This window comes from Solea solea, chromosome 2 (assembly GCF_958295425.1).
Source record: "Solea solea chromosome 2, fSolSol10.1, whole genome shotgun sequence".
Classification (NCBI taxonomy): domain Eukaryota; kingdom Metazoa; phylum Chordata; class Actinopteri; order Pleuronectiformes; family Soleidae; genus Solea; species Solea solea.
In genome coordinates, this window is record NC_081135.1 from 39,256,361 (window position 1) to 39,273,860 (window position 17,500).

The 17,500-nt window shown below is 43.6% G+C and overlaps 3 protein-coding genes across 10 annotated transcripts in view; 2 read left to right on the forward strand and 1 right to left on the reverse strand.

Moving 5' to 3' along the window:
- lrch1 (leucine-rich repeats and calponin homology (CH) domain containing 1) overlaps positions 1–10,303 on the forward strand; it is a 23,597-nt gene extending 13,294 nt beyond the window's left edge. Inside the window, exons 12-20 of one of the 8 annotated variants that reach the window (XM_058621092.1) lie at positions 386–463; positions 552–588; positions 833–997; positions 1,354–1,420; positions 2,342–2,464; positions 3,291–3,400; positions 3,803–3,940; positions 4,011–4,088; positions 6,827–8,123. In XM_058621092.1, coding sequence (XP_058477075.1) covers positions 386–463; positions 552–588; positions 833–997; positions 1,354–1,420; positions 2,342–2,464; positions 3,291–3,400; positions 3,803–3,940; positions 4,011–4,088; positions 6,827–7,120 — 1,090 coding nt within the window. In that variant the 3' untranslated portion in view covers positions 7,121–8,123. Of the gene's footprint in view, positions 1–385; positions 464–551; positions 589–832; positions 998–1,353; positions 1,421–2,341; positions 2,465–3,290; positions 3,401–3,802; positions 3,941–4,010; positions 4,089–6,826; positions 8,124–8,845 lie in introns of those variants that run through there. The other 7 variants (XM_058621116.1, XM_058621075.1, XM_058621084.1 and 4 more) reach the window with 7 other exon arrangements.
- Positions 10,249–12,593, reverse strand: esd (esterase D/formylglutathione hydrolase). The gene is given in 7 exon segments (XM_058621186.1): positions 10,249–10,420; positions 11,039–11,210; positions 11,212–11,305; positions 11,420–11,518; positions 11,782–11,870; positions 11,961–12,035; positions 12,469–12,593. Coding segments are annotated over 6 exon segments (603 nt in total). The 5' UTR covers positions 12,029–12,035; positions 12,469–12,593; the 3' UTR covers positions 10,249–10,339.
- Positions 12,594–12,863: 270 nt separating this feature from the next.
- On the forward strand, positions 12,864–17,012 carry ube2g2 (ubiquitin-conjugating enzyme E2G 2 (UBC7 homolog, yeast)). The gene is made up of 6 exons (XM_058621158.1): positions 12,864–13,022; positions 13,547–13,582; positions 13,962–14,007; positions 14,895–15,013; positions 15,502–15,642; positions 15,789–17,012. Exons 1-6 carry the CDS (start codon positions 12,980–12,982, stop codon positions 15,899–15,901), a joined length of 498 nt encoding a protein of 165 aa, XP_058477141.1. The 5' UTR covers positions 12,864–12,979; the 3' UTR covers positions 15,902–17,012.
- The last annotated feature ends 488 nt before the right edge of the window (positions 17,013–17,500 follow it).

The following is a 17,500-nucleotide window of genomic DNA, read 5'->3' on the forward strand; positions in this document are numbered from 1 at the left end:
CCGTGATTTATCCATGATTTAACACTGATTTATCCATGATTTAACACTGATTTATCCACGATTTATCCATGATTTAATACTGATTTATCCACGATTTATCCATGATTTAACACTGATTTATCCGTGATTTATCCACGATTAAACACTGATTTATCCATGATTAAACACTGATTTATCCGTGATTTAACACTGATTTATCCACGATTTAATCATGATTTATCCGTGATTTAATCATGATTTAACACTGCTTTAACACTGATTTATCCATGATGACGTTTGGAGTAATATGAAGTTGCTGTAGAGAACACACTTCTTCTTCTTCTTGTTGTGGTAGTTATTGTAACACAATAACAATAATGCTGTTGTTGTGTTGTTTGTGTGTCAGAGTTCCCTCACAACAGGACCACGTGACAGGAGTCCGACTGTACCCTGTGGAGATGGTCACAGTGGACGAGTCACTCAAGTAAGACTGACATTCATCACTGAAATTTAAACATGACAGAAGAGTTATAAAAGGACCGCCTCACACTCACTGTCCTCTGTGTCCACAGTGGTCAGGACAGTGAGGACAGCGCCACCACAGCTCAGGTAGAGTATGTGCAGTCACATCAACATCAACATCTTATTATTGTCATGGATTCAAAATGGATCTCAGGCCACGCCTGAAGGTTCCCCGTTAACACGCCGTCTCCGTCCCCGCCCCCGTCCCCGCCCCCCTCCCCGCCCCCGTCCTCGTCCTCATGGTAGAGTTCTAAGTTAACGTCTTTAAGTGCTAGAGGATATTTTAGAGTCATATTAATATTTAAGTGTTAAACGCCGCTGCGTTCTGTAGCAGCTCATGAAAGACGAAGAAGAAACAGGAGGAGCAGCAGCAGGAGGAGGAGGAGGAGCAGGAGGAGGATGTGAGTTCCAGAGGAAGAGACAGATGATTCTAGACAAAGCCAGGTTTCAGGCCCAGCTTGCGTATCGGGAGTATGAGTGGCATATGTCAATCAAGGTACTGTAAATGTACTCTAGCAGCTTTGTCCCGCCCACTGCTGCAGCTTTGTCCCGCCCACTCTGCGTCCCTCATGTCCCTTCACTGTGAGTCGCAAAATAATCACGTGTTTTCAAACGCAAATCCAGAAAATCCTTTGGTTTATTTTTACTTTAAATAAACTTCATCTGTGCTCCTGTTTTCATCCATGAACTTTGTTTAGCTTCTTATTCAAACTTTAAATAAAGCTGTAATGTTTCAATTCAACTATTCATTTTAAAATTACTTTTTTTTTTTTTTTTTATTTTACTTGAATTATTAACATTTGGTCTCATTTTAAGTAAAACCTCTGTCTTCTCTGTCCTCTGTCCTCTCAGCGAGGAGACGTCCCTCCGGCCGTCAGACTCTCGTCCTTTTCACCATTTGGACTGAAGCCTCGTTCAGGTGAGACACGCGGGGGATCAGCGTTTGAGTCGTGGTCACTGAACAGAATCAGAACAAAGTCCAGCTCTGTTTGTTTGTTTGTTTTTGTTTAGCAGCTAGTAGCCATCCAGCATTTGTTTGCTAATGTTTACTGCTGTGTGAAGTTTTGCTAAAAGCTAACATGACGCTAACATGGTACTAACACGAAGGTAACATGAAGCTTACACAATGCTAACATGATACTAACACAATGCTAACATGTTACTAATGTAATGCTAACATGATCCTAACACAATGCTATTATGAAGCTAACATGTTACTAATGTGATGCTAAAATGATCCTAACACAATGCTAACATGTTACTAATGTGATGCTAACATGATTCTAACACAATGCTAATGTGAAGCTAACACGATGCTATCGTGATGCTAACATGATACTAACACAATGCTAACATGTTACTAATGTAATGCTAACATGATCCTAACACAATGCTATCATGAAGCTAACATGTTACTAATGTGATGCTAACATGATTCTAACACAATGCTAATGTGAAGCTAAGACGATGCTATTGTGATGCTAACATGATCCTAACACAATGCTAACATGAATCTAACAGCATGTGGAGATGATGTCACATTATAAAAACTAATATTTTGTATATTTTTTTTCGTCGTTCATTTTCACTTTTGATTTTTCACCTTTTATTCTTTGTTTTCTGCTGACTCATCCTCGTCTTCCTGCATGACTCATCATTTCTTGCTCGTTCTGTCTGTCGCTCGTTGACTTTTGTTCTGGTGATGTCGGTGTTTTCTACGGGACACGTTTTTTTACGCTTTTTCGTGGAATGAACTTTGTTTTCCTTGGTTTTCACCTCGGCGACTCCGCCCCCCGCACACCTACACACACCTCTGACCACTCCCACCACCTGTTCGTAGCTCCGCCCTCGCTGCCTTGCTCGCCTCCTCCTTCCTGTTTCGAATCCTCCCCCCTCTTACAGGCCACACCCCTCCGTAGAGATACACGGTGTAGCCATGACGACGGAGGCGTGCACGGCCGCGGTACGTCTAACCTTTGACCTGGGATTATTTTAATCTCTGACTCTTCTGTGAGCGTGTTGACGTAAAGATGATGAAGATGAAAACACACGTGTTAGATTATTATTATTATTATTATTATTAGATAAGTAAAAATGTTATTTATGTAAATAACAAAGTGAATGTAAGTAAATTAAACTAACTAACTTGAAAATGTACTTTTCTACTCTAAATAAATTAAAGATAAATGTATACATTTACACGTTGTTAAAAACAAGGATATAATATAATCTTTATTTCCCATGTGAGAACAGCTTTATAAATAAATGTTCTGTGTCCTCAGGGTTAAATATGAATAAAGTATAAATACAGTGATTTAATGTCACACAGCTGCACAAACAAATTGTTTAGAAAACAAAGTTATGTGACCAGAGTGGTGGTCAGGTGACCACACTGCAACAGCTCCAGCTCCTCTACAAAGACTGCAGCTCCCTCCTGTGGCCTTTGACTGGAACTACACATGTTCACATGTACATCAGCTGTGTGTGTGTGTGTGTGTGTAACAATGATTGTGTTATAATCGCTCACACAGTGACCAATGACACATGTCTACATGAAGACAACAACACTTCAAGTAAAAAGTCTCTGTTTATTCACAACATAGAGAAACAAACAAAGTTCATGAAGGTGGACTATCCCTCTTCTTCAGTCGGGTCACTTCTGCACAACTTTAACCTCATTCATGTGAGCAGCGCCACCATGAGGAGCCACGGCGTAGTGACAGAGAGAGAGAATTCATTTATTCATGTATTCCATGAAACCTGTGTGTGTGTGTGTGTGTGTGTTGCAGTTTTCCTGCGCAGCCACAAGAGTCTTGAGTCTGTGGATCCTCAGTTTACCATCAGGAGGAAGATGGAGCAGCTGAGAGAAGAGCTGGAGCTCATGGAGACGCTGAGAGACGTGAGAGCAGCTTCAATTCAGCTTCACTAACTAACTGATCGTCATCACTAACTAACTGATCGTCATCACTAACTAACTGATCGTCATCAATAACTAACTGATCGTCATCAATAATTTACTGATCGTCATCAATAATTTACTGATCGTCATCAATAACTAACTGATCGTCATCAATAACTAACTGATCGTCATCACTAACTAACTGATCGTCATCCATAACTGATCAGTGATCTTAATCTGATTGTGTGACTTTAGTTTACACTGCTAATCTCCTGGTTCAAATAATCCAGGATTATCGGATCATTTTATGGTGAATTAATCTCCATATTTGGTGACTTTGAGAATCACCTGACGAATGAGGTTCTCTCTGTGCGTGTCCTGACCTTTGACCTTTGACCTCAGAGCATCGAGAGCAGACTGAAGGTCGTCCTCCCCGACGACCTGGGCTCGTCTCTGATGGACGGCGTCGTCCTCTGTCATCTGGCCAATCACATTCGCCCTCGCTCGGTGGGCAGCATCCACGTCCCCTCCCCCGCAGTGGTACGACCCACACACCTTTGACCTTTGACCTTTGACGTTTGTGTGTTTTGAACGTGTTTTCTTCCTTCAGCCCAAACTCAGCATGGCCAAGTGTCGCAGGAACGTGGAGAGCTTCCTGGACGCCTGCAGGAGGATCGGCGTTCCTGAGGTAAGCCCCGCCTCTCTGAGAAACCTGACTCCGCCTCCATGCCTCCCTGACCTGGGGCGTGAAACCTTCGCACTGTTTCTGTTTCATCGTCACGTTCACACAACTCTTTTTTCCACTGAAATTTAAAACGTCGTAACCCATAAATGTCGTACACTATTTACAACGTAAAGATCTCACGTTAGCGTCGTTTAATGCAAGATTTAACGTGAGATTTTTCTACAAAATTCACATCTTTTCCTCAAGTTCTTCGACAAAATGTCGCAACGTTACAAAAAATGATTTGCAATCAAATTTGGTAAAAGAACAAAAACAACTAGACGTGAAAATAATTTGATTGAGGATATTCATTTTTTCAGATAAATATTCACATATTTAAAGATTTAAAGGTATATACTGTGTAATATCAACCAATGAATCGAGAAAATAAACATTACAGTTCTAACAATAAAAATGTTCAGTTATTAAATTGCAGCATTTGCAATTTTGCTGTTTTTTTTTTTTTTTTTACTTCAGTGTGAAGGTTAAAAAAAAACACCCTCAGGTCATCAGAATGTGACTCCTCCCACTCTGACATCACAGATGTGTGACCAAGGCTGATGATGTCATTAATCAATGTCATGTGATTAAAGGGATAGTTTTTGTTTTTGTGGTTGTGTGAGGTACTGACATTTAGCCACTTTATTAGGTACATCTGTTCAAGTAACACACTCACTCTCCCACACCAAAGTCCTCAGAGAAAACCAGTGAAAACACAGTCTCTTCAGTGTTTGAAATCCTTTGTTCAGATTGACCTCAGTGACACAAAGTGACCACACGAGGCAGCAGAGGAGCAGCAGCAGCTAAAATCACTGGTTTTCTCTGTGTGAGATCATGTTCTGTCTCCGCTCCTCAAACAACCACGTTTAAAAAAACATACATTTATATTTCCGCATTTTTCCACCTCTTTATTTGTTCTCATGGCTTTAACGCTGACTCATTAATGTGGACATTAATGCTGAGTCATCACTGCCTGTGGCGTTCCTCCATCACAGTCACTGTTTATCGTCTGAATGTCTAGTAAACAAAAGTGCTGAGTCACTCACAGACAGAACCTGCAGTTTGTGCTGAGTCACTCACAGACAGAGAAGCTGCAGTTTGTGCTGAGTCACTCACAGACAGAACCTGCGGTTTGTGCTGAGTCACTCACAGACAGAGAAGCTGCAGTTTGTGCTGAGTCACTCACAGACAGAGAAGCTGCAGTTTGTGCTGAGTCACTCACAGACAGAACCTGCGGTTTGTGCTGAGTCACTCACAGACAGAGAAGCTGCAGTTTGTGCTGAGTCACTCGGAAGCTGCAGTTTGCTGAGTCACTCACAGACAGAGAAGCTGCAGTTTGTGCTGAGTCACTCACAGACAGAACCTGCGGTTTGTGCTGAGTCACTCACAGACAGAACCTGCTGTTTGTGCTGAGTCACTCACAGACAGAGAAGCTGCAGTTTGTGCTGAGTCACTCGGAAGCTGCAGTTTGCTGAGTCACTCACAGACAGAGAAGCTGCAGTTTGTGCTGAGTCACTCACAGACAGAACCTGCGGTTTGTGCTGAGTCACTCTCAGACAGAGAAGCTGCAGTTTGTGCTGAGTCACTCTCAGACAGAGAAGCTGCAGTTTGTGCTGAGTCACTCTGACAGAGAAGCTGCAGTTTGTGCTGAGTCACTCTGACAGAGAAGCTGCAGTTTGTGCTGAGTCACTCTGACAGAGAAGCTGCAGTTTGTGCTGAGTCACTCTGACAGAGAACCTGCGGTTTGTGCTGAGTCACTCTCAGACAGAGAAGCTGCAGTTTGTGCTGAGTCACTCAGAAGCTGCAGTTTGTGCTGAGTCACTCACAGCGTCGCCTGTCTTCCAGGGAACTGTTGACATTCAACATCGTGAAGTTTAAAAGAATTTAGAAATTTGTTTGGTTTTTTCTTTGTTTTGACGGAAAATTATACGATTTTGTTAATCATCGCGGTAATTCGCAGTAAGTTGACGGTGACTTTCCGTTGTTATAATTGTGTAGAAAATTGTCGGTGAGTTACGACATTTTCCCGCCACAGTCCTAGTGATTTATTGATGCGCTGCATCATTCAGTCACTCCTGAACCCGGATCTGATGAAAGATTCATATTTTCACGTTTTGACGTCGACGTCACTAAAGTTCTATTTCTAACATTAGGTCAAAGGTCACTGATTCAAACAGACAAAAGGCTCCGCCCACTTGTGTTTTTACGATTTTTACAATTATCGCAGTTAAGTTTGTTTGTTTTTTCTGTTTTCACTGCGGTGCTGCTAACTGTTGCTAACTGCTAACTGTCGCTAACGCACACACCGCTTCTGCTAAAGGCTGCTAGCGCAAGCTAACATGCTAACGCTGCTGACTGCACTGGCTTTCCCATCAGCCATCTCCTCCTCCCTCGCTTCATTGACTCATCAGCTCACGCTCTGACCTTTGACCTCTGTGTTCACTGTTTAACCTCCTGCCTTTGTCTCTCTTCTCACTTTGCTGCTGGATCAACACTTTCTCCTCCTCCTCCTCCTCCTCCTCTTCTGCTCATCATTTCTTATGTTATCCTCCTCTTATATCTACTCCTGTCTTTTCTTCCATCCTCTTTTATCTCCTCACTTCCTTGTTTCCTTATCTCCTCCCTCCTCCTCTGTTTTCCTCTCCACTCATCCCTCCTCCTCCTCCATGCACCTCCCCCTCTCTTCCTCATGGGGGCGCCAGTCGTCCCTGTGTTCTCCGTATGACATCACCCAGTGTCGCCTGCAGCCGCTGCGCAGGACGCTTCAGGCACTGGTTGCCTTGGATACGAACTGTCCACACAGGAAACGGGAGGAGTCCATCTCGACTCCCAGCCCCGCCCCCTCCGCGGTGTCAAAGACTCCCTCATTGGTGTCGGTCACCACTCAGACTCCGCCCCCTGCCTGGCAGATCTGGGACGTGATTGGCTCGAGCTTGCTTCACGTCCTCTGCCTCGTTCTGCTCTTCTTGGCGTACACGTGGAGCGAGCTCACGTAACCGTGACGACAAACTAGCCCCGCCCTCCTATCTTCTTCTTCTTCTTCAGACATAAAAAACTGAAACAGGATTCAAAATAATCTATAATCTGAGTATTTAAATGGAGATTAAGCACAGATATGAAGGTTTTTTCACTCTGGATTAGGGAAGAACTCGGATGAACTGAAAAGTGTTAGATTATATGCTGGATTATGAAAACGTCTGTGTCTAATCTTCAAATAAAAAAAGAAATAAAACAAATGTTTTATCCTCATCTGTTACCACAGGGTGGCAGCAGCGAGTCTTTGACCACATTTACGATGTTCCCTGAATGCATCTTGCTTGTGTGCTGGACTGATTTGCATATTTGACGAATATTAACACAGAATATTCAAATAGCAAACTGTTTTTTTAACCAGAATCCTGGATTAAGACGAGTCGTGTGAATAAACTCTTAAATTTGAGTAAAGTGCCTTTAAAAAGGTCTTAAATTAAACTTCCCTTAAATCTGCTTACACCTGGAAGACTCCGGAGCGTAACCATGGTAACATGGTCACATGTTTCCATGGTGTTTTCTCTGTGTTGTTTTTTCCTGACGTCGGACACGATGATGTGCGTGAAAGTACGAAGTCTGTGGATTTAATCTGCGTCGCTCTCTTTACGTGACCAAATCAACTAAACTACGGAATAATCATTTATAAAAATCTGATTTAACGTCAGACAGGAAGTAGTCGCCAACGCTGCGTTAGCACCACATGCTAAGTAACACTTTTATTTTGAACACTGCACCTTTAAAGAAACCTGACACCTGTTTGTTTCATTAACACCTTCAGATTAACCTCTGTTGTCTTCAGGATTACAATCCCACATCCTTATCAAGGTTTCGTAATAAATGAGAATATTTGGTTTATTCTCTGTAAAAGTTTTTTACCGTGTTTATTTGCTGCTTTATGACGAGTTTTGAACGTGTGTGTGTGTGTGATGATTGAGTGAATAAAGTGTGTGTGTGATGATTGAGTGAATAAAGTGTGTGTGTGATGATTGAGTGAATAAAGTGTGTGTGTGTGATGATTGAGTGAATAAAGTGTGTGTGTGATGATTGAGTGAATAAAGTGTGTGTGTGATGATTGAGTGAATAAAGTGTGTGTGTGTGATGATTGAGTGAATAAAGTGTGTGTGTGATGATTGAGTGAATAAAGTGTGTGTGTGTGATGATTGAGTGAATAAAGTGAGTTGGAAACGGAACAAAAACAGCCCCGCCCCCTCCAGAAACCAAGGATGTGATGATGTTTTTTGTAACGTTATTTATTTTAAATTTGCGATTTTTAACCTCATTTTAACACTTTTTTTTGCAATTTTCACAATCATTTAGTTTGAATCAGTGTGAAGTGCATCAGACTGTTTACAGTGACACACGTGAAGCAGCAGAGGGCGCTGTGAGCCTCACATCCACACGTCGCAATCTGCTGACTCACCTGTTACAACTCCACATGCTAGCTTAGCTGTTAGCTTGTTCAGAGTAAGGAGGAGGAGGAGTCACAGATGAATGAGTGAATGGCCTTATGTGACAAATGTTTGATGTTTTTGTCTAAACTGTGATGTTTTCAACCTGTCTCTCTGTCTGTCTGTCTCTCGCTGTGTGTCTGTCTCTCTCTGTCTGCCTGTCTCTCTCCCTCTGTCTCTCTCTCACTGTCTGTCTGCCTGTCTCTCTCTCTGTCTGTCTGTCTCTGTCTGCCTGTCTCTCAGGACAAACTGTGTCTTCCTCACCACGTCCTGGAGGAGAAAGGTCTTCTGAAGGTCAGCATCACAGTCCAGGCTCTGGTCGACCACAACTCCTGACCTCTGACCTCCTGACCTGAGGCCATTACACAGAGAAGGGGCGGGGCTTCCAGTACGCAGAGAAGGGGCGGGGCTTCCATGGCACACACAAACATGAGTAAAGACTCTGGTTTGTCGCACTAACACAGATTTTAAATTCTGTCTAAAAACAACAGCGTGCTCCTTTTATATTGTTGTAATTATTTAAATTGACAAAGATTTTATTGACAAAGACGGACTGTAAACAAAGATGGCCGACACTGCGACTTTATCGCAGTGAGAGGATCGTCGTCTAAGTCACCAACAGACACGAGACTCTGTCAGTTTACGTTAAAAAGACCAAAGTTAAAATGGAGGCAATAATCTTAAATCTTAACTTCATCAGGAAACAAAAAACACTTCAACATTTTGAAGTTCTACTTAAATATTTAAAAAGAATTGACTTTATTCTCTTAAAATGTAAGTTTCCATGATATTTTTACATCTTAGATGTTTTTTTATTTTCATTTTTTCAGGTTTATTTCACATTTAAGTGTCTGTTAAAGGGAAAGTTCAGCTTTTGGGAGAAAACAAGCGGAACCTCGAGTCGATAACATCGGAAACTACGGGCAACTTCTAAACCACACACACACACACACTCACACACACACAGGAGTTGTTGATCCACTGCTGCCTCCATCACTACGTTCAAATGTCTTATTAAATAAAATTCAGCTTTTAAAAATCTTCATTCAGATTAACTTCAGTGACACAAAGTGACCACACGAGGCAGCAGAGGACCAGCAGCTCGTGTGTGTGTGTGTGTGTGTGGGGAGAGTGTGGTTTACAGACGTCTGTCTCACACTGAGACAAAGACTTACACTGACGTGGGTTTGGTTCTGAGCAGCAGGGGGCGCTCACACTCGATCACACTTAAAACCCCCTGAACTGTCCCTTTAACTTGTAAACGTAGCTGAGCGTGTTTTCTGTGTTTCTGCACTTTAAACGTTTTATATCAGATATTTAAAGACACTGAATTCACCTTTAATCCAAACAGAAGCAACACTAATGTGAGTGTAAAGATCCTGCTGAACACAATCGTATGTTTGTACATAAATGTCTGTGCTTTTATTTTTGTATTTTTCACCCGTGTCGACGTTTACTGTCATGTGTTGAACAGCAGCTCTGAGCTAAATGCATGAAATGTCCCTTTAACTGCTGTGAATATATCCATGTGTGTGTGTGTGTCTGTGTTTATACACACACACACACTGTATTTCTTATCACTTTATCAGTAAAAGCCTGGTGTGTAAACACAGCCGCACGTTTTTATTTGATCACAAACACAGCAGTGAACATTCAAAGCCTTTATTGTGAAGATGAAGAAAACTCTTCATCTTCAGAAGAACCTGCTGCAGCTGAGGGTCAAAGGTCAGCGGCTCCTCACGCGTTCAGATACTTGGCGTGATGCTTCATGTGGTCGTTCATGAACGAGTAGATGAAGAAGTAGCTGTGATCGTAGCCCTGCAACACACACACACACACACACGTTCAACTGCAGCTCGTCACATGATCACGTCTTTAGCTCACACACACACACACACACACACGTTCAACTGCAGCTCGTCACATGATCACGTCTTTAGCTCACACACACACACACACACACGTTCAACTGCAGCTCGTCACATGATCACGTCTTTAGCTCACACACACACACACACACACACGTTCAACTGCAGCTCGTCACATGATCACGTCTTTAGCTCACACACACACACACACACACACGTTCAACTGCAGCTCGTCACATGATCACGTCTTTAGCTCTCACACACACACACACACACTCACACACACGTTCAACTGCAGCTCATCACATGACGTCTGCGTCACATGATCACGTCTTTAGCTGACCGTTACACACACACACACACTGCTGCCTCCATCACTAAGTTCTAATGTCTGATTTTGTAAAATTCGGCTTTTAAAATATTTCATTTAGACTGAACTCAGTGACACAAAGTGACCACACGAGGCAGCAGAGGACAAATCACTGTGTGTGTGTGTGTGTGTGTGTGTGTGTGACAGACAGTGAGATAAAGACATGATCATGTGACGCAGGTTTTGACGTAAACTGACCGGCTGCAGTCTGAACACGACCGGGATCTTGTTCTCGGAGCAGACGGCGATCAGATTGTCGGGCAGCAGCTGACTGGCCGACAGGAACTGGTCGTCGCGTCCCTGATCGATGAGGACGTCCAGCTGAGGACCGGAGTACGAGGACGCCAGCGCTGTCGCGTCGTACGCCTGAAATGGTTTTCCACGGATCCTCGGTGGCGTCGACGTAGAAGCCGGCGCCGGTGCCAAAATCCCAGCTTTCATCTTCACCCTCGATGTTACAACCTCCTGAGACACAAAGTCACATGGTCACAGCTGATCACATGGTCACGTGATCACACATGGTCACGTGATCACACATGGTCACGTGATCACAGCCTCAGAGAGCGTGTGCGTGCGTACGTGGGCTGGTGTCGGGAGCGACGACAATGATGCCGTGTTCTGCAGCGGCGAGCTGACTTCCTGCTTTAGTGATGAAGTTCTGCTCCGTACACGTGAGACCTGTGAACACATGACACGTTCACACGTTCATCACAGCTATGTCACATGATCACGTCTTTATCTCACTGTTACACAGACGTTTGTAAACCACTCACTCTCTCACACCAAACGTCAGGGAGAAAACCAGTGATTTTAGCTGCTGGTCCTCTGCTGCCTCGTGTGGCCACTTTGTGTCAGCAGTAGATCAGACACTCCTGTGTGTGTGTGTGTGTGTGTGTGTGTGTGTGTGTGTGTGTGTGTGTGTGTGTGTGTGTGTCACTCACCAGAGAGCCAGTAGAAGACGGGACACTTGTCGGTCTCGGCCTTTGGCGGCAGATAAATGGCAAACTTCATCTTACACTTGAGCTCAGAGCTGCACACAGGAAACACACAAACACACGTGACCCTCGCGGGAAACAGCGCCCCCTGTGGTCACACCTGACCTGACGCCTCACCGTCTCACCTGTCGTGCTCAAAAACCTTCTGGAAGCCGCCGGCACATCTGTTGGACGACACCAGAGTCAGAGCCATCGCGAATCTGCGGAAACACCAGAACTCTGCGTCAAAGTCGCGTCACAAACGCTGACTTCGCCGAGTCCGAGGACATTGATTTAATCATATTCAGCGTGTCAGAGATTAAATCTGCAGATTAACAACAAACACGTGATCTTTTCTGGCTTTCGTCTGTCAATCTTATTTAAAAATACCACCAACGCTGCAGCACGTGTGTCAGGAGCCGAACTGCTCCGAACTGCTCCGAACAACGACCTAACACGAACACTGTCGCCGTGCACGACATTTAACAACTTTGCGCTTGTTTTAAAAGCACGTGAAACAGTTTAAGAACTTATTCCGGTGCAGATTAGCACATTAGCTCTCCTCGTGACGCTGCAGTTTGCGCCCCGTCATGTTGACAATGACGCACTTTACAATAGTTGTGGAGATAAAAGCAGAAGAAAACGGTGTCAAACCTCCGAAAACACAGAATTCTGCTGGAAAACGAGTGAGACTGAGAGACGCGCTGACTCTGCGCGAGATCAGAGTCCGCAGTTCAGTGACGTCACGAGAAAGTGCTTCCCCCTCGCGGCAGCGCCACCTACAGGAGCGGAGCGCGTGTGTTGTTAAAGATGTCAGAAGTCACGCTACAAAGCCTCAAAGTGCACAGAATGGCGGCTAGAAGAACCTCACGCGCTCACTATTTACCAGCGAATTCAGAGTCTGAGCCTAATCTGGACCTTAATCTGGACTTTAGTACCGAGACCCGAACTCTCCCACCACAGCCGTAGATCCGACATGAACCAGTGAGAGGCAGCAGAGCGCCACCGGGCGTCCGAGGCCACACGAGCCATGAGAAGAAGAAAAAGCAGTAGAAGAAGAAGAGGAAAGTGTGCGCATGCGCAGATAGTTGGGCTGTGGCGACGCTGGAGGAGAAACATTCACAGCACAATTACTTTGATTTGTCTTCGTCTCCCGTGGAAGACGATGGCTGGGACCGCGCTCAAGAGACTCATGGCCGAGTATAAACGTGAGTGAAGCGGTCACCGAGCGGCGACGTCCGCCGCCACAGGCTAGGCTAGGCTAGGCTAGGCTAAGATAAGATAAGCTAAGCTACTGCAGCAAATTCTAAATAAACTACGTGACGTTAGTGTTTAATGTTTGCTCCATGAAACTGACGTGATTATCTATCACTAATACTGGATCAATAGCAGTTTATACACAGTTAATGTTGACTTTGACCGAGAAAATACACGTCATTTACTTTTGTTGATAAGTTTATACTGTTGACGTCAGAGGCCTGGGTTACTGTGTGTGTGTGTGTGTGTGTGTGTGTGTACTTGTATTCATACCTCTGTGAGGTACAAAGAACCTACACATCTATCTTTGTGGGGACATTTTACCTGGATCTCACAACTTTAAAGGGCCTTTTCAGGGTTAGCACCTGGTTTTAGGGTTAAGGTTAGGCACTTAGTTATGATGGTTAAGGTTAGGTGAAGGGGGTATGATGTGTCCTCACTAAGCTGTTAAAACAAGTTTGTGTGTGTGTTTCAGAGCTGACCCTGAACCCACCTGAGGGGATTGTTGCAGGTGAGACCTTCTTACACCTGTGATCACGTTAGGGCTGCAACTATTCATCCGTTTATTTATTGGTTAAAACAAAAAAAACAGTTTGTGTGATTGTTTCAGCTTCTTAAATGTTTACATGTAAATAAAAGTCAGAATAAAACAAAAATACATGTGTTTTTCTAACTGACGGATGTTCATCATCATCATCCTGCTGTTGTTTTCCTGTAGATTATTAAAGTTAAAGTATTAAACTGTGAGATGATTACACGACATCAGTGTCAGAGAGTAAAGCTATTCTAAACGTATGTTGTAAGGATTATAAAACACTTTGGTCACACAGGAAGAAGAAAAAGAAATACCCATTTATTTTTATTTGTTTATTTTATTGAATTTTTTTCAGGTCCAGCCAATGAGGAGAATTTCTTTGAGTGGGAGGCGCTTATCATGTGAGTCCAGCAGGTGTCGCTCTTTATTAGTGTATGTAGTTGTTGTTGTGTGCCATCAGTCTCAGTCTGCCCTTCATTTTAACTCTGACATCATCACCACCACATCCCATAATTACGTGGGACAGTGTTCCAGTGTTCAGCTCTGACACCACAGTTTTCTTTGTCCTGACTTGTTGTTGTTTTCATGATCATGTGACTGCAGAGTTTCATTCATGACGTGAGGAGTTCACCCTGTAGGTGGCGCTGAGTTTAAAGGTCGTCACAGCTGAAGCAGTGAACAACAACAACACACACTCATGTGAATAATGAGCTGTAGTTGTCAGCTGTTGACACAAGGTGGCGTTCTGTTGCTCTTTAAGTCTGTTATTATAGAAAATACTAGAATTTAGTGTTTTGTGTTATGGTCCAGTAGAAACTAGTCTCACCAGAACCAGAACCAGAACCATATTAGAGTAGAGACTTGCTGTCGACCTGAGTGGAGCTTTTATATATCGTCGTAAGTGAAACAGTGAAAAAAGTCCTTTTAAAACAAATGGGTGATTTCAGAATAAAAGCTTTTGTTTTTTAATGTGCAACAGTTCATAAAAACACATTCATGATGCAAAATTAATCTATGATCAACAAAATAGACAAAACATACCAGACTAGCTTTTATATATATATATATATATATATATAATAAAAAATGTATATGCAAGTCAGCTGCTATCATGTCAACTGTAGCTAAAAACCTCTGTCCTGAAAAATCCCTTCATATTCATCCCTTCATCCTTCATATTCATCCTTCATATTCATCCTTCATATTCATCATGCAAAAAGAATTCCATAAATTCCCCAAAGGAAACTTTCTGAATGTTCTGTCCTGCTGTTCTGTGTTCTGCCTCCAGGGGGCCTCAGGACACCTGCTTTGAAGGAGGCGTGTTTCCAGCCGTCCTCAGTTTCCCCTCAGATTATCCACTCAGTCCTCCCAAGATGAGGTTCACCTGCGACATGTTTCACCCCAACAGTAAGTCACATGATCAAGTTAAACGCGTGTCACATGATCACGCTAAACGCGTGTCACATGATCACGTTAAACGTGTGTCAAAGTGTTCAAGAGAAGACTGGTGTGATGTCAGGGTCACGTGACATGATGACCTCACCTGACATGACACGCTCCAGACGTGTTGTTAGCGTGTTGTTAGCATGCTGTCATTAGCACAGAGATTAGTGGACAGCAGTCGGAGCCATGATGTCATGGTCGCTCTGAGATCGCTCACAGTGATTAAAGGAGCAGAGCGGCGCCACCAGCCTGTCATCATCATCATCATCATCATCATCATCATCTTCATCACGGTCACGCACCAGTGCGACCCTGAGCTGAACTTCCTGTTGTAACTGTGTCACCTGATCCTGTGTCGACAAACGTTCACACCTGCTCAGCTGCAGGAAACAACTCTGTGATCCTCTGATACAGCCTGACTCCTCCTCCTCTCTCGTCTCCTCCTCTCTCAGTCTATCCAGATGGTCGAGTGTGTATCTCCATCCTTCACGCTCCAGGTGATGACCCTATGGGCTATGAGAGCAGTGCAGAGAGATGGAGTCCAGTCCAGAGTGTAGAGAAGATCCTTCTGTCTGTGGTTAGCATGTTAGCAGGTAGGTCACATGACCCCACACACACACACACACACACACACGTTACATCAACCAAATAATAACATCTCCCTTTCTTCCTTTCTCTTGTCTTCCCCCCCTTGTCCTCTTCCTCCTCTCTGCTCCTCCTCCTCCTCCTCGTCTCTCAGAGCCTAACGATGAGAGCGGTGCAAACGTTGATGCGTCTAAAATGTGGCGCGAGGACCGAGAGCAGTTTTACAAACTCGCCCAGAAAATCGTTCGCAAGTCGCTGGGTCTGTAGAGAGGATGATGATGTCATCACTCCTGAGCAGTGACATCATCGCCCTGAGACACTGATGTCATCAGAGCACCTGTCCTTTCCCGCCTGCAGTAACACACAGCTTCCTCCTCGTCACCGTGGAAACACACATACACACAAACACACACACACACACACACAGAGTGCTGCTGACATGGACAGATCACATGTGAGTAATATGCAAATCATGTGTCATGTGATCATCACACTGACACCAGCTGAGCATCAGTGGAGTCTGGACCCGTCATGTGACCTCTCGTCGTCATGTGACCTGTCGTCGTCGTGTGACCCCTCGTCGTCATGTGACCTGTCGTCGTCATGTGACCTCTCGTCGTCATGTGACCTGTCTGCACAGAGATGGACAGATTGAAATGTGTAGAACCAGGAGAGAGACTGTGACATGACGTCGCCCCCTGGTGTTGTGGTCAGTCAGGTGTTGTAATCTGAGGTTCAGTCCACATGCTTTCAAACACATCGCTGTTGCTATGGTTACGCCTGTTGTCCACTCTGTTCTCACTGTCTCCCACTTTATTTTGAAAACTGTGGTTGTGAGAAATAAAAACAGAATTTTATTTTGAAAACTGGGGTTGTGACAAATACAAACAGTAACTTTTATTTTGAAAACTGGGGGGTTCTAATTTAGTGTTTTATTTTGAAAATTAGGGCTGAGACAACCAGAAACTCAGACTTTTATTTTAAAAAACTGGGGTTGTGACAGATGGGGACTTTTATTTTGAAAACTGGGGTTGTGACAAACTAGGACTTTTATTTTGAAAACTGCAGGGTTGTTACAGACGGACTTTTATTTTTGAAAACTGCGGGGTTACGACAAACTGGGACTTTTATTTTGAAAAGTGGGCGTTGATTGTCATTGATTTATTTTCTGATCTTATTTTTCCCGTTTTTCGTCTCAAACGTACGATCTCGATCATTTCTCTGCGGGACTTTTTACGCACTTTATCTCTTTGATCTCTAAACAACGCTCATCTGTGGGGAGGGCGGCGCTCGGCCGAGCGGGCGGAGCTTGACTTTATCATGTGTCTTAAAGATGGTGAAGTTGTTTAATTTATGTTATTAAATAAATAAATAAATAGAAGAGAAAAAGACGAGTGTTTGCTGCTGCTTTGTTTTTTGTTTTTTTTAGCAGATGGGATACGGCAGGTACACGTTTAAAATGAATCATCGTTGTCTTTATATACACATATTGATCTTATATATGTATGTGTGTGTGTGTGTGTGTGTATATATATACTGTATATATATATATGTGTATATATATATATACATGTATATGTGTATATATAGTAAATCATTGTCTTTCTACATAGTCTTAGATGGAGAAAGTCTAATCTGCTGATGTGAGGAGAATCACGGGGATTGTAGCGTTGACAGATGTAAACAAGTGTTGGGGGCGTGTCCTCACTTCTGTACCGTGTGTGTGTGTGTGTGTGTAACCACAGAGAGCAGCTAATAACAGTAGCAGTGTAAACACACAGTTTTAGCAGCACTAATGTCTCGTCTGATGTCTGACTCTGTGTCTTTCAAGTCTCTGCTGAGACATGTCCAGACATGAACACTGCT

Bases quoted from the DNA above. Each gene is read 5' to 3' on its own strand.
- ube2g2 (XM_058621158.1), top strand. From the start codon at position 12,980: ATGGCTGGGACCGCGCTCAAGAGACTCATGGCCGAGTATAAAC. The intron at 13,023-13,546 runs GTGAGTGAAGCG...TGTGTGTTTCAG, and splicing joins ACTCATGGCCGAGTATAAAC to AGCTGACCCTGAACCCACCT. The intron at 15,643-15,788 runs GTAGGTCACATG...CTCGTCTCTCAG, and splicing joins TGTGGTTAGCATGTTAGCAG to AGCCTAACGATGAGAGCGGT.